The 17,158-nt window shown below is 40.7% G+C and overlaps 1 protein-coding gene across 2 annotated transcripts in view; it reads left to right on the forward strand.

Annotated features, from left to right (window-relative positions):
• The window catches only part of ZNF318 (zinc finger protein 318), a 36,884-nt gene that overhangs the window by 17,011 nt on the left and 2,715 nt on the right, over window positions 1-17,158 (forward strand). The window contains exons 6-10 of one of the 2 annotated variants that reach the window (XM_070418543.1): window positions 301-605; window positions 8,647-8,850; window positions 9,312-9,411; window positions 10,281-10,399; window positions 10,662-11,729. In XM_070418543.1, the coding sequence (XP_070274644.1) occupies window positions 301-605; window positions 8,647-8,850; window positions 9,312-9,411; window positions 10,281-10,399; window positions 10,662-11,729 (1,796 nt within the window). Of the gene's footprint in view, window positions 1-300; window positions 606-8,646; window positions 8,851-9,311; window positions 9,412-10,280; window positions 10,400-10,661; window positions 15,018-17,158 lie in introns of those variants that run through there. The other variant, XM_070418542.1, reaches the window with a different exon arrangement.

The raw sequence follows: 17,158 nt of genomic DNA on the forward strand, positions 1-17,158 counted from the left end.
GCACACAAACTTGTATATACCATTTTGGGGATTCATGGAGCCCCTGAAGGCAGTCTGTAGATTCCTTAGCTAATAAACCCTGTATGAAAGATAATATACTAGTAATCACTCTTGCTTTACCTCCATAGAAACTTCACTTCAACCAGCCCATGTGGAAGGAGAGTTCCACTTGCTTTTTAAAAGTTTTATGGGAGAAAATGTTGTGACCATAAAGTCTTGAGAGTTTACTACTTATGACTGAAAAATAATGTCTTAACTTACTTTCTTTGTGTTTCTTTCTGTTGACGTTTGACTACTCAGGGGAAATGCTGCGCAAGAAACGAAGGGAGAAGGATGGCCACAAAGACCCTCTCCTGGTGGAAGTGAGTCGGCTTCAGGATAACATTATGAAGGATATTGCAGAACTTCGACAAGAGGCAGAAGAGGCCGAAAAGAAGCAATCTGAACTGGACAAAGTGGCTCAGATCTTGGGAATTAACATTTTGGACAAATCCCAGAAGTCTTCAAATGACTATAAAGAGTCTACCGAGAAGCCTGGGAAAACAGAAAAATCCAAGAGCCCAGAAAAAGTATCAACGTACTCAAACTCCTCTTCGAAAAGCAAGGTAAAAACTCAACTTTTTCATTTCTATTTTTTTTATTTTCATGGCCTCCTAAAGAAGCTTTCTAATTAACCGTTTTCTTAGCTTCCCTTTACAACCTGTTAGAGTTTTGTAAAGCATTGATCGATCAGATACTCTCCAGAATTTTAGCAGTTCCCCATTGCTGACAAGGTACAATCCCAAACCCTTAGTATTCAGGGCCCTCCATGTTCTTGTTCTAGCATTTACTCCAGTTTTAGCTTCTGATCTTACCATAATATATATACACCATTTTGTGGGTTCATATTTTACAACAAGGTTGTACATTTCAGTTCTCAAATCAGTACAGTAAAACCTCGATGTAATGGGCTAATTTGGGCAAGGGGGTATCTATTAAAGCCAAGAGTCTGTTATATAATAAAATAGGTTTTCAAAATGCATGTTAAAATATTGACAAATTAGTTAATCAGTTTTTACTTATGTAGACATAGTTGTGTAATTAAAATTAAGTGTGTATGAGGAGAAACCAAGATGGCGGCATAGGTAAACACCTGAAATTGCTGCCTCGCACAACCACTTCAAAAATACAACTAAAAGACAAAACGGACATCATCCAGAACCACAGGAAGGCTGGCTGAGTGGAAATTCTACAACTAGAAGGAAAGAGAAAAGCACACTCAGACTCAGAGGAGGTGTAGAAGTAAAGTGCAGAGGTACAGAGGCGCATGCAGAAAGGGCTGGCAACTGAGGACACAGTTGTATTTTTCAATCAGGAGGGAGTCACAAGCTCCCGACAGCTCTGAACTGCAGTTCCCGGTGAGTCTCTGGGGACCCAGACTCATACGGGGGGAAACTGGACTGTCTGGCGTTAGGTGGAACTCGAGGGCGGCTTTCTCTCAGAGGTGCTTGCAGTGATTACCGCGGGACACTGAGACCTGGGGCCTCTTTGGGCAGGGCTGAGGATCAGCCATAGCTGTTTGCTCGGCCCTGTTGATTTCCTGAGACCCCACCCCACCCAAGCTGTGCACAGAGGCTTTTGCATATGAATGGCCTGGCCCTTTGCAATCTAAAATTACCTAACAAACTGCAGCTGGGTCAGAGAGAACCAGAACTTCCAAAAGAAGGCCCAAAGCCCCACAGCAGCTTGCATTGCTTCACAGCTGGGCCTCATCTGGGCACCTCCAAACCCCAAACAAAGAAGAGGAATCTGCAGATCTCTCCATAGTTCCTGCTGGGTAGCCTCAGGCAGAGGCTAAATTAGCACCTCCTTAGAGGTCCAAGAGCCAGTGTACCCAGTGGTCAGAGTGGGACCATCCAGATTACAACTCCTCAGATCCATAAGGGACACACTCAGGGGGCAGACTTAGAGAGCACCAAAGCCCCACTGTAGCAAGTCTTGCCTCATAAGGGTGTCTCCAGCACAGGAGTTCTCCCACCATAGACACAGCTGAATCTCACAGCCAATTGGCCTGGAGGTCAATTCCTCCCAGTGATACCTACAACAATCAAGGCTTAACTACAACAAGACTGTGCACAAAGCCCACAAAGGGGTGCACCAAGAGTGTCCACCTCAGGTAATTGGGGAGGCTGAGCCACCGGGCCCTATAGGACACCTAGCACAGAAAGCCACTCTGTCAACACAGGGAAGCAGCCAAAATGCGGAGACAAAGAAACAGGTCACAAATAACAGAAATGGAGGAAAGAAAACTACTGGATATAGAGTTCAAAACCACACTTTTAAGGTTTTTCAAGAATTTTCTAGAAACCGCCGATAAATTTAGTGAGACCCTTGATAAATCTAGTGAGGCCCTCAAGAATATGAAAAAGGACCAACTAGAAATTAAGCATACACTGACTGAAATAAAGAATATCATACAGAGATCCAACAGCAGACTAGAGGATCACAAGAATCAAGTCAAAGATTTGAAATACGAAGAAGCAAAAAACACCCATCTGGAAAAGCAAAAAGAAAAAAGAATTCAAAAATATGAAGATAGTGTAAAGAGCCTCTGGGACAACGTCAAGCCTACCAACATCCAAATTATGGGGGTGCCAGACGAAGAGAGCGAGCAAGATATTGAAAACCTATTTGAAGAAATAATGACAGAAAACTTCCCCTACCTGGTGAAAGAAATAGACTTACAAGTCCAGGAAGTGCAGAGAACCCCAAACAAAAGGAATCCAAAGAGGACCACACCAAGACACATCATAATTAAAATGCCAAGAACAAAAGACAAAGAGAGAATCTTAAAAGCAGCAAGAGAAAAACGGTTAGTTACCTACAAGGGAGTACCCAAACGATTGTCAGCTGATTTCTCAACAGAAACTATGCAGGCCAGAAGGGAGTGTCAAGAAATATTCAAAGTGATGAACAGCAAGAACCTACAACCAAGATTACTTTACCCAGCAAAGCTATCACTCAGAATTGAAGGTCAGATAAAGAGCTTCACAGATAAGAAAAAGCTAAAGGAGTTCATCACCACCAAACCAGTATTATATGAAATGCTGAAAGGTATTCTTTAAGAAGAGGAAGAAGAAGAAAAAGGTAAAGATAAAAATTATGAACAACAAATACATATCTATCAACAAGTGAATCTAAAAATCAAGTGAATAAAAAATCTGATGTACAGAATAAACTGGTGAATATAATAGAATTAGGAGCATAGAAAGGGAGTGGACTGACAATTCTTGGGGGGAAAGGGGTGTGGGGGGTGCGGAAAGAGACTGGACAAAAATTGTACACCTATGGATAAGGCGGGGGGGGGGGGGGGCGTAAGGGCAGAAGGTGGGGTGGGAACCAGGTGGAGGGGAGCTATGGGGGGAAAAAAGAGGAACAACTGTAATAATCTGAACAATAAAGATTTAATTTAAAAAAATTAAGTGTGTATGAAACGTTTAATTTCACAAAAAAGTTTTTTATATGTATTACTATAATTTTAAATTTATACTGACTAGGTCTAATAAATGCATGCATTCACCAGTCACCACGAGTAAACAAATGCACATAGCTGGGGCATGGCTTAACGTGTATCAGAATATCATTGGCCTGAACATGTTAAAACTGTTGCAGAAAGTCATATTACATGACAACAGAACCAGTTACCTCTCACTCAATGTACAACCTGTGATCAAGTGATAATCATTCACTGAACACTGTTTATGAGTGATGACTCTTGGATTTAAATATGTAGACATTAGATGTAGCTATGTAATATTTATTTATGTCAGCAAAATTAACTACAGTGTTTTTTCCAACATATGGCCTATTCACTAAAATTTGTTAAAAATAACAGTGAATTAGCCCTGGCTGGTGATCTCAGTGGTTAGAGTGTCAGCCCATGCACCAAAGGGTTTTGGGTTCAATTCCCAGTGAAGGGCATGTGCCTGGGTTGCAGGTTCACACCCTATCCCCTAGTTGGGGTGTGTGTGGGAGGCAACCAGGCGATGTGTCTCTCACATTTATGTTTCTCTCTATTGCTCTTTGTCCCTCTTTCCCTCCCTCCCTTCTACTCTCTCTGAAAAGCAATGGAAAAAATATCCTCTGGTGAGGATTAACAAAAACAAAGAAACAAACAAAAACATTGAATTAACAAAACAAAAAATAACCTGTTAATTTAATTATAAGTAAATTTTGGTTAAAGGCATTTTAAAATTAACAAGGTGTTAATTTTCACATATAACATACAGACCAGAAATTTTGTCCGTTAAATCTGAAGTCCATTATATTGAGGTCTGCAAAATGGAGGGTTTGCTGTATTTGATACAGGAATCACTGACTCTCAGAAATGCTTTCTTTCCTTGGCTGCTATCACACTTCTTTCCTTCCTAGTATGCTGGCTGCTGCTGATTAGTCTCCTTTACTGCCTATTCTCTTGTACCTGATCTTTAACTAGTTTAGTTCTTCTCTCCAAAATTCTGCTTTCTCCTTAGGTCATTTTATCCAGTTGTATGCTGAAACACCATGCTGACACCTTCTAATTTTATAATGATTATTTTGAGGTCCAAATCTAAGAGTCCAAGAGACTACTCATCATTTCTACTTCAATGTCTCAGACACTTCAACATATCCTAAACTACACTAATGATTGTACTGAACCTCTCTCTAACTTTTTCTCCCTCTTGTGTTACCCAACTCAATGAGTGGCACTACTGTCCAACAGCTTTCATGACAACGACCTGAAAAGCATTCTTAGTGCTTTCCTCTCCCTTGCTGCTTTATACCAAATTCTACCTGCTCTCCTTCCAAAGTAAATGTTAATTCCATCCATTTCACTATCTCCATTGCCATCCAAGTTCAAGCACCTTCAATTCTTTTTTCTTTTTAAAATATATTTTTATTGATTTCAGAGAGGAAGGAAGAGGGAGAGAGAGATAGAAACATCAATGATGAGAGAATCATTGATCGGCTGCCTCCTGGATGTCCCCTACTGGGGATCAAGCTGCAACCTGGGCATGTGCCCTGACTGGGAATTGAACCGTGACCTTCTGGTTCATAGGTTGATACTGAGCCACGCTGGCTGGGCTGTCTTTGCATTTATGACAGTTATAATTATATAATTGCATGTGTTTCCCCAATTAGATTTTAAGGTTCAAGGGATAGGACTATATCTGTCTTATTCTTCAATATAGTCCCCAATTTGTAGCTCAGTGCCTGGCACATAGTAAATGAGTAATGCTCAATAAAAATTACATTATATCTTATACTCCTACTACCTCAAAATGCTTGCTCTTTTCTAGATGTTCAGTATGCTATTTGCCTCTCTAATTTTGCATTAATAATCTTCTTAGCCTCGTGTAATCTTTCTCCCAACCCCACTCATTCACTAAGGTCCAACTTGAATACTGCTTTCTCCATGAAGGATTCCTGAGTTCTACCCAGATTTAGTCAGCCCTAATACTTCTATAATATATTACTTTGTTTCTTTGTAAGATGTATTACATCCTATCATATTTAAAACATGATCTACAGTATGTCTATTCTCATGCCTGTCTTTTCTAGTAAATGAGAACTTCCTGAGAATAAAAGAGTATAACTTATTTATCTTTGTGTTTCCCATGGCATCCATTATGTCTAGTATATATAGATGCTCAGTTCATGTTTGGGGTATAGAGAAGAGGATATTCTGTATACTCTATTCACCGAAATCTAATTATTCTATATCTTCCTGGGAGAGTTCTCTTACTCAACCAGGTAAGACTATGTATACTCTTTTATACCAGGGTCATTGAGTTCAGAGCTTTTAATGGGAGAAGAGCTTAAAAGTTCTGGCCCTTTGTAGTTGAGTTATACATTGTTTGGGGTTCTGTTTATTCACCAACCTCATGATAATCTATCATCTTTATTTGAGTCTTCATGTTTTCTGAAGCTAACAGGCATATGTTGCAATTTGATTTTCATTTCAGCAGTAAGGAACGTTATATCTGTAACCTCTTTCCTACCTGTTTTTGGTATTTCTTCTTTCTTTGCCTCTCTTTAAAATGCATATTTGGTTTTTGATTTTCTATTCATTTCATAAAAATAAACACATATTTCCATAATTTTATTCACCTAGACCACTATTATTAATACCTTGTTGTGTATTATTCCAAATACTCTTCTGTTCATTAATTAATTTCACAAATATTTATTGATCTCTAAGAAAGTGCCAGGCACTATTCTAGATATGAGAAGTATAGCAGGGAACTGTATAGACAAAGTTCTTGTTCTTTATTCTCATGAAATAGGAGCAGATAGACAATAAATAAACAAGTTCAGGTTAAGTAGTGACAAGTGCCTAAAAAAAGGAAAACAAGAAAGGGATATAGAGCAGTTAGGGAAAGTTTTTTGGATAAGGTAACATTTGATATTCTATGCCTATTCACATATCTATTGATTATTCAAATGTATTTTGTTACAAACTTTTCTCAGTAAATAATGAACATCTTTTCATGTCAATAAATAGACTTCTTTGCCCTAGTCCAGTGGTCGGCAAACTCATTAGTCAACAGAGCCAAATATCAACAGCACAACGATTGAAATTTCTTTTGAGAGTCAAATTTTTTAAACTTAAACTATATAGGTAGGTACATTGTTATTAACTTAATTAGGGTACTCCTAAGGCCTAGGAAGAGCCACACTCAAGGGGCCAAAGAGCTTCATGTGGCTCGCGAGCCGCAGTTTGCCGACCACTGCCCTAGTTGGTTTGGCTTAGTGGACAGAGCATCGGCCTGCTAACTGAAAGGTCCCAGGTTCATTTCTAGTCAAGGGCACATGCCTGGGTTGTGGGCTTGATCCCCAGTGGGAGACTTGCAGGAGGCAGCCGATCCATGATTCTCTCTCATCATGGATGTTTCTAGCTCTCTCTCCCTCTTCCTTCCTCTCTGAAATCAATAAAAATATATTTTTTAAAAAAAATAAAATAAATGTCAAGGAGTAAAATTGCCGGGTCAAAGAGTATAAAGAATTTGAGGTATGTAATATATATTTCTAGATTATCTTCCAGAAAGATGGTGCCAGTTAATACTCACCAGCAATGTATGCATATGCCCAACCCTTACCTGCTGGGTGTGATTTCTCTAGTGACTCTCAAATAATACTCTAGTAGGGAAAGATTATCGTTGGCGTGCTAATTGCTTTCGTTTCTCAATCCTGTCCTTTTCCCACCAGTCAATATTATAGGTGACCAGTTCCCTGATCTTGTCCACTATGGAACTGCATGTATACTTAACCCACTCTGTGTTCCAAAATTATATTAAAAAAAAAAAAAAATATATATATATATATATATATATATATATATAAATTTTATAGATTTCAGAGAAGGAGGAAGAGGGAGAGAAAGATACAAACATCAGTGATGAGAGAGAATCACTCACTGATTGGCTGCCTCCTGCATGACCCACACTAGGGATTGAGCCTGCAACCCAGGCGTATGCTCTCACTGGGAATTGAACCATGATCTCCTGGTTCATAGGTCGACGCTCAACTACTGAACCATGCTGGCCAGGCTCCAAAATTATCTTTTTTCTTTTCCTCACTCCCCAACATTAACCAAAATTCTTATTTCCTAAGTGTCTTGTTCTTAGCTTACTGACAAATGAATTTATACTAAAATATTTATTATTGATAACTTAATGTTTGGGAGTGATGTATTTTAAAAGAGGATTCATGTTAACCGAGAGATGTTAAATTGGTGGTATATAATACCAATGGTGGTATTTTAGGCGGTTAGAACTATTTTACCCAGCCCTAGCAGGTTTGTCTCAGTGGATAGAGCGTTGGCCTGCAGACTGAAGGGTCCTGGGTTAAATTCCAGTCAAGGTCACATGCCTGGTTTGTGGGCTCAATCCCCAGTTGGGGACGTGTAGGAGATAGCCAATCAGTGATTCTGTCTCATCATTGATGTTTCTATCTCTCTCCCTCTCCCTCTCCCTTCTTCTCTGAAATCAATAAAAATATATATTTTTTAAAAAGATATTTTACCCAGATTCTGTTGTCATCCCACATAGACTACTATCTGCTTTGTGTACATCATCAGCCCTGCTCTCTCCAGTGGTCCATACCAGTAAGCATCTGTGATAAGTGAGTTGACTGTCATCTATTCTCTGCATTTGCGTAACCTGTCAATTACCTTTTCCATTTGGGTTTTCTTCCCTCCATAGTTGTCATTATGATTTTTAAATTTAACTGTTATATTTAATTGCATAGGTAACACTTTCAACATTTACCAACAGGTTTACAGTAAAAAGATTCTTATCTATTCTTTTTCTCTACTTCCCCTTCCAAGAGGCAGCCAGCATTCCAATAATCTTGAGTATTCTTCTAGATGATGTAGGATATATAAGTAAATATATTGCCATTGTGATTTATTCTCCATGAGGAGATAGCATTATGGAGTCTAATTAGTTATGTTTGAGCCTTACAGACTTCTTGTGGACTTTACCCCAGTTTATTGAGCTTTAGGTACTGGAAATATGATCATACAGGCCTATTTCTATAATTGTGATAGGCGACCTCTTTTCTGAGAGAAGACAGATCTAGACTACCTTGAATTCCTTCTAAGTGCAGGGTTTTTTCCCCCTGTAGGAATCAAAGGTAAACAATGAGAATTCTTGTACTAAGAGCCCCAAGCCTGCAGAGAGCCTCCAGCCAACTACTAAGCAATTTGATCAGCCCATTGCTGCCTATGAGTATTATGATGCTGGCAATCACTGGTGCAAGGACTGCAACACCATCTGTGGGACCATGTTTGACTTCTTCACCCATATGCACAATAAGAAGCACGCACAGGTAGGTACTCTGTCCTCTGTTATTTCTACTCTCACCCATCTTCCCCTCAAACTTCTATACCCCCATCTGCATTACAAAGCTGGCAAATGAAACATTCTCATATGGGCAGGAGCCCCAATATGAAGAGCCAAGAGATACCAGCAAAGGAGACACCATCCCCAGAGCTCAGTCTAGGGGACCTGCCTGTAACTAAACACCATGACAAGTGTAAGTGAGGCTTCAGCCTCTTTTGATTCCTTGAGTACCTGATTATTTGTTTCATTTTATCCATTGCTGGTACTTGCTCTAACATTTGTTTACCTTTTCCACAGGTGATTTCCATTTAAACAGTTGGCAGAGTGGGTGGGGGTGGGTAGCTGGGGACGTCTGGTCCCCCCTGGTGTGTGGGGAGAAAGAAAAAGAAAAGCGGGTCATTGAGTTTTTAGTGCTGTTGTGTGAGCACCTCTGCCTCTTGCAAATAGACATTGGATCCCTACAACAGACCTTGGGCTTCAAAGACCCAGAATGAGGCCAAGCAAGATGCTGTAAAGCGCACTGACAAGATAACTGTTCCTGCAAAAGGTACGTTTCCTCCCTACCATTTTTGTGATTTCCTTATATTCAGCCAAGGAGGTATCCCTGAACTAAAGTGTTAGGAAGCAGCATAGGGTGAGACATAAATACTTTTGATAAAACTGTAAGAATGCCTTCTGCGTGTAAAGCAGTCTACTAAGTCATGAAGAAATACAGAACTGTGTAAGACAAGAATGTTCCCTATCCAAATGGCCAAAAATCTGATATTAAACATGTAGACCACTTGAAAATATAATTTACTTTGTCAATGGATTATGCACTAAAATCTTATTTATTTGGAATCCAGATGAAAAAGAACAATAAGGTGCAATAATTTAACTGCCTTTTCAGCTAAGTTATATTTTTGAATAGTCATTGGTAAGGGAGTAAAATGAGAAATAGAAAGTTTCTTTATCTTTAAACTTCTCGATTTCATTCCTTCATAAGTAGTCAATGCTGCTACATCCTTTAGATCTGAAGGAGGTTGATGGTTTCTGAGTAATTAATATCAATATGACAGATCCTCATACAGATGGTACTAGGCTAACTGTTTGGGAGTATAGTTTTTCAATCTCCTAAAATACTTAGTGCTGGTTGGAGTTTGAGAAGAATTGGCAATAGAAATGTGCCTGGCACAGGAAACTCCTGAATATACCAATTAATGTTCCCAAGAGGTAGAAGGCATAGATCCCGAGTTCAAGCTTTAAGTTGGAAAGACTGTGCCATTGAAATTCATCTAAATACTGCTACTTACTCAAAGTGGGTAAGGTCCTCTGTATATTAACATTTTACTGCAAAGGGGAAGTGGGATTTCCCTTGGTTGCTGTCATCCTGGGTGGAAATAACTTAGTTTCTTGATTTTCTTCCACTTCCTCCAGGCTCTGAGTTTCTGATTCCCATCACTGGATATTACTGCCAGCTCTGTGAGGAATTTTTGGGGGATTCAATTTCTGGAGAGCAACATGTGAAGGGTCACCAACACAATGAGAAATATAAGGTTGGTTTCTGTAGTTGCCTGTGCAGTTTCCCACTTTCTGCAGTAATTTGCCTTTGTCAAACAAGTTGAGAGCCAGAAAAAAAATCATTAACACTTCAAATTCCATATGATCACTAGGAAATTCTCAATTCTAATGAGAGATGCTGACCTGATAGAACCATCTATATCCTTGAGGAAGATGATGTCTAGGGATTAGTGGGGTCAAGATTTTCTCTCATAGTATTTAGACCAGTTGTTGAGCCTTTATCTTTTCTCTTCCCAGAAATATGTGGTTGAAAACCCATTATATGAGGAGCGGCGGAATCTGGACCACCAAGCTGGCTTGGCTGTGGTCCTAGAGACAGAACGCCGACGTCAGAGTGAGCTAAAGCGCAAACTTACTGAGAAACCAAAGGAAGAGAAAAAAGAAAAAAAAGCAAAGATCATGAAAGATGTAAAGGAAGATGACAAGGTCTTTGAGGAATTAGAGGACCAACTCTCTGAGGACAGTAACTCCCCTGGAAAGGCTGAAAACAAGAGGAAGGGTAGCATTAAACTACAATTAAAAGAAGAAGTAAAGAAAGAATCACCAGCATCTTCCTCTTTTGGAAAATTCAGCTGGAAGAAGCCAGAAAAAGAGGAGGAAAAAAGTTCTGTGGCCCAAAGTATGCCCAAGGAAGAGACCGTGGAAAGCAGTAAGGACAAAGAGGATGGCAAAACTGAAGCTGGGAAGGCAAAGCCCATCAAAATCAAGCTATCTGGGAAAACTGTTGTTGCACATACTAGCCCTTGGATGCCTGTTGTGACAACTTCAACCCAGACTAAGATCCGACCCAACCTGCCTATTCCATCCACAGTGCTCCGTAAGTCAGGGTTAGCCACAGTCAGCAAGCCAGCTCCTCTTAACACCTTTCTATCCATCAAGTCCTCTGGAACCACTGCTAAACCTCTGCCAGTGGTTAAAGAATCTTCATCTGATCTCCTCTTGCCTCCTGATATCATCTCCAAAGCATTTGGAGGGGAAGAAGTGATTCTAAAAGGGTCTCCAGAGGAAAAAATGATGGTGGCTGAAAAGAATGAGCCATCCCATATACCTGAACAAATGCTTCCACCTCCTCCACCACCTCCTCCACCCCCACCCCCACCACCCCCAGTTATACCTCATCCAGCTGCAGCTGCTCCTTCTGCTCAAGCAAAGTCTGTTTTGGCTCCAGTAAAATCAAACCCAGCTGTATCTCACACTCTCAGCCCTGGCTTGCTGGGTCCTAACATTTTGAATCCAGTGTTGCCGGCAGCCATCATGGCCTCAGCACAGCCAACTGCCATTCCTTCTGATGAGACAGCTCCTGGGGTGAGTGAGAGTGACCGGGACCAGACCCTATTCTCTGTGTTAGTGCGTCCACCACCTCCCCTCTCAAGTGTGTTCAGTGAACAAGCCAAAAAATTGGAAAAGCGAAATTCATGCTTAGCCACAGCCAATGCTAAGGACCTGTATGACATATTCTACAGTAGTGGTGGAAAGGGGGGCCCTGAGACTAAGCTGAGTGGTGGTCCATTGGCCAATGGGGAAAATAACAACTTTTCTAAAGCCGAAAGTTCAGACACCTTTTCCACTTCTACTTTGAGCAGCAGTGCATCCCAAGAGGAGTTGCCTCGAGATAGAAGTTTGGTTTCTGCTCCTTCATTTGGAAACACTAAAAAACCCATTGCAAAAACTCCGGTGTCCCTAGGGAAATGGTCCGTTGTAGGCTCAAAAAGCAGAGGCAGCAGCTTTGGCTTCCTACAGCCTCTGACAAGGTTGTGTCAAAGCAAGCCTTATGAAACTATTACCCCAAAGACAGACACTTTGGCTTTGTGGACGTCTAGCTCCTTCCAGGGTGTCACTAATAGGGATATAGCTCCAGAGGGAAAAATTGAGGTTGACCTGGGAGAGCCAGGGCCACCAGGTGTAGAGCCAGCCCCTCAGCTGTCAGATAAACACTGTAAAACCATGGAATCTCAGAAATTGGTAGAAAGCCATCTTATGAAATCTGGTAACATGGATGAGGAAAGCCAAGAGCTTCACCAATCTAAGGATTGTGGAGAAAGTCAGATAGAGGCAAACACTGAACTAAAAGAAAGGGGAGCAAAGCTCTCTGAGAGGATGGTAGAAAAGGGAATAGGCATCAGTGTTGGGCCCAATAATATAGAGGATTCTAATTTGAATCATAGGAACAGATACATGTGGGAGGGGAAAACAGAACAGCACAAATTGCAAATGACTGACAAAAAGATGGAACACTCCAAGAAATTGATGATAGGAAGTGAAACTCAAAGTAAAGTAGTGATTAAATTGAGTGCACAGACTCTCTCTTCCACAAAGGCAAAAATAGACTCATTTCCACCGAAAGCTAGGTCTTTACTCCAGAACCCACAAGACACAACTGTGAAAATTTCTACTCCAGAATTGCTTCTTCAGTCCCCAGCCAGATCAGATACATATATAACAGATTGTGCACAGGAGCAAGGAGTTTCAACTGGTAGTGAGTGCCTAGAAAATTCAACTCCAGAATCAGCTTCTAGAGCTTCAAGGTACAGAAGTCTCAAATTCAAGAGAGAAAGATCGAAAGATTTTCAGGGTAAATTGATTTGTGAACTGGCTGGTTGGGATGAAAACAAGAAGCCAGAGACTGGGGAGAGCCAGGAGAAACCAGAAGCAGACGCCCTGGAGCTACGAGATATTCACCCACAATTAACAGTGACAGTAGAGAGCAAGGCCTTAGAAGACTTAGAAGTTACAGACTTGAAAGTAGAAAAGCTTGCTGCCCTCGGGAACATGGGGGATTTGGGTGTTGATTTCTGCAATACTCAAGGAGACCCAGCACATAGATCCCCAACTGCCCTGTCTCAGAAATTGTATGAAGAAAATACTTTGTCAACTATAAGATGTAATGCCCCACTTCTCACTGACTTTGAACCAATCCCATCCTTTTCTGAGTTTCCATTAGATTCTCCCCAAAACCCAGTGCTTAACTTTGAAGCAGAGGGTGAACAAACCTCATCTAATCCCAGAAGTGGGAGGATCACTCCCAACATTTTGAAAACTGGACATCCTATAGAAAATGTTGACTTTGGCTTGGGGAGTCTAGAGGGGACACATCAGGCCCTTGACCTGTTAGCAGGAGGAATGATGCCTGAGGAAGTAGAAGGAACTTGTCAATTAGAGAAACAAGGTTCACTCTGTTTGGAATCAGAAACAATAAACCCCGCAGGCCTTGGGCCATCTCCTTGCCTTCCAGACCTTGTTGACTTTGTCTCCCGAACATCTGGAGTTCAGAAAGAGAAGTTATGTTCTCATCTCTCTATGCCAGGTGACCCTTCTGAGTGTAGTTCCTTAGAGATGGGACCACTACAGCCAGAAATAGTGAATGCATCCATCACAGGGGTAGCAGTTCCTCAAGAAGATGAAGATAATGAAAACCCTTTGAATTTGGTAAAATCTTTGGCTTCCGAGTCCTCTACAAGGGAGCAGGTAGTTGGAGGCAATATTGTCACTCAGGAAATACTTGCACGAGAAGCTGCAGTTGATGCCATCCAGAACAACACAGAATCCAGTGTTCACAACTAGTAAATATCCAGAGCTACTTGTGGATGAATCAAATTGACTTCTAGAAATCCAGTGCCCAAATGATCCAGGACTATTTGGCTATCTCACCTGGAACCTACACCATGATGTGCAGTCAGCATCTAAATGTTCATGGAAGAAAAAAATATTTACCTCCTTCTTTCCCTTTCTCCTTAAGATATCAGACAAAGCAATCATAATTTCTATACATATCTGTAAAAAAGTATTTTCTGTTAAATTTTTTTGCCAATTTATTTTCTCCTACTTTGTCATTAAAATCAGATGTCTATCTGGCTTACCACATAGTGTGCTTTGATTATATTTTTGCCTTTGACTCTGCCATTTCTGAAATGTGGGGGAGGAGGAAGAACTGACTTCTCCAATTGCTGTGTTGTATCCCCACCCAATTTTCTGGGCAGCTTGATGGGTCTCTGGGAGAAACACAAGAAAGCCTACAGAAATGGAAAACTGATGAAGGAAAGATTGTTCCTCTATTAGGCTTCCATTTGGATGGGTCTGCCTTAAGTTTGTTTACTGTTTACTTCCTTGTGGCATGTCAACCCCCATACTCTCCTCATTCTGTTGCTTTTGCTTGAAATGGTCCTACTAACTCACAAACCTGTTTGGAAATGGCCTCAGTAAACATGGGAGAAAATCTAGCAGGCTCACTTTTGGAAGACGACAAATCGGTAAGGCTTATTCACAGCTCAGTGCCAGAAGCAGATATGCTTTTGGGGTCACTTTTATTTAGAAAATGGCCTTTGTTTATTGTATTGTGATGCATAATACTTTGTGTTAAATTGCGTAGCAGTCATTTCTGTTCTGAAGAGGTAGAAGATCTGAAACTTGTTCTGGGATTGGATTTACTCTCTGTTCCACAACCCATATGTATTCCTTTCTCTACCTCTCCCAAGTTATTTCCACCATAGTGTGATGTTTTGGGTTGTACATTTTGTTCAAAAGATTAAAGAATTTATGAGTTGGCTTGGACAAGTTTAACTTTATTTTTAATGTGTTAATTACTTGGAATAAATGTATTAATCTCATGTTTCTTTCTGGATTTTTGTTTTGAAACCACACACATTTGACATCCACAGGAAAACTAAAGCAGTGAATCCCCACTGCTCTATTTTCTATACTCCCTCCAGTTGTTTTTTAGGGCTTTCTTTATGTCAGATTGTTAGATTATAGTCTGTGCTCCAGTGCTGCCTAGATGGGTAGTAAATAGTGGACAGTGGTCTAGTTTTGGCATCTTCCTATTGTGAAACTTTTTATATAACCTTGTGTTGACTCTCCCTATGCTCCTCTGGGAACTGAGCTTCCCCAAGAACACTCATGTTCTTGCTGAGAGTGCTCTTGGGAATCAGGGAGCTTGGTCCTCAGGTATTCTAACATCTGTTGTCAGCAATCTATAAACTCTCAACAGAGGCTTCAGAGTCTTGTTCTCCCCCAACCTCCCCTACCCCAACTCTCAAAAATAATGCAAAGTTGCTAACCTTTTTTCTTAATTCTTTTTGTCCCTATTTCCTTGTGTGCAGAGCTGTAGAATCCCTACTTTGAGTTTGGGGGACTATTTGCTTTTTCTAGAGCCTTGACTAATATTTATTTCGAAGTTGTCTTGGCCTCTCTTCATGTTGTGGAAAGGGCACAGATTTTAGGTTCTTTAATGTTCCTCAGCCATTTGCCTTGCTGTGATTTGGGACATGTTACTTCACCTCATGATGCCACAGGGAGCCCCCTCCCCCGCTTCTTTAAGATGAAGATTATTATCTCCATCTCAGCACCAAATGTGTACACTGGTCAGGCCTCCTGAGTAGTTGTTTAGGGCTGCTTTTTTAGGCTGAAGCCTGAATTCAATGCACTTTTCTGGCCTGGAAACCAGACTGATTCAGAAGGCTAGCTATGAACAGCTATCTTTAGAGAAAGTAAAAGTTTAAAATGCCAATTGTTACTGATTTTCAGGACTGATCCCTTAGTAAGTTCCACCACCCTTTGGGGAAAGGTGGGTAAGTTTAGAGAAAGAGTGACGTGGGGTTAATCCTACCCAGAATATACTCCTAACCTCACTTCATCTCTGAGGGAGGCAGAATGTTTTTCCAGGTCAGGAGGGGACCACTTGGGAAGGGAAGGGAAGGGAAGAGAAGCAAAATTTAGGAAGGGCAGAACTAATTCAAGTAGCTGGGGCTGGAGTACTTTGAGCAACTCCTCTTGTACTCTCTTGATAACTTAAAGCTTTATGCTAAAGGCATCTGCCATCCTCAAAGTTTTTCTAGAATAATGCTCCTTATAACAGCTGAAGCAACAGTATTCTTCATATCTGCCTTGAAACCAGCAGAGGGATAGCTTTTAGGATTCTGTGGTCTGGGCAGGAAGTGTTGCTGGCTTCCTCTAGTCAGTGGGATCTGCTTTGAAGCCCATCCAGAGAAGCCATGTGAAAGAAAGGGCAGAACTCTAACCCAGTCACTAGCTCCTAGAGCAGCGGTTCTCAACCTGTGGGTCGCAACCCCTTTGGGGGTCGAACGACCCTTTCACAGGGGTCGCCTAAATACATCCTGCATATCAGATATTTACATTACAATTCATAACAGTAGCAAATTTAGAGTTATGAAGTAGCAACGAAAGTAATTTTATGGTTGGGGGTCACCACAACATGAGGAACTGTATTAAAGAGTCGCAGCATTAGGAAGGTTGAGAACTACTGTCCTAGAGTTTCAGTACCATCATGGTATGGAATACATTTTTACCTTAGGAGACAAAGGCACAAACAGGGAGTGTCCCTAATCTTAACATGTGGCTTATGGAATATAACTTTTAAATTTCTGCAAGCATAGAAGCAGTTTTTATTGGATCCTCTCAACTGTGAGAACAATTGAGCAGTTAGGTTTAAATTTGGTCAAACACTTAATTTTTACCTAAGTTGTATAAATAACTCCCTAAAAATTTCCCTTGGTTTTATGAATGGAGACCTCTTGTTTTATAAGCCATCTTTCTCCTATTCACAGCTAGCTTCAGGGCACATAATACTCTCGGTAACCTTTCTATTAAGTATTCCCACTTTACCTCACGCCACTGTATCTCTTTAAAAAAATCTAAAAAGTAAAAAAATTAGCTAATGTTTTGGTAGTAAAGCACGACGGAACATATGCCCATTTACCAGACTACCAGGTTCAGGGACT

This window comes from Myotis yumanensis, unplaced genomic scaffold (assembly GCF_028538775.1).
Source record: "Myotis yumanensis isolate MYYU_CA2020_CCGP unplaced genomic scaffold, mMyoYum1.0.hap1 SCAF_6, whole genome shotgun sequence".
In the NCBI taxonomy this organism is placed as follows: domain Eukaryota; kingdom Metazoa; phylum Chordata; class Mammalia; order Chiroptera; family Vespertilionidae; genus Myotis; species Myotis yumanensis.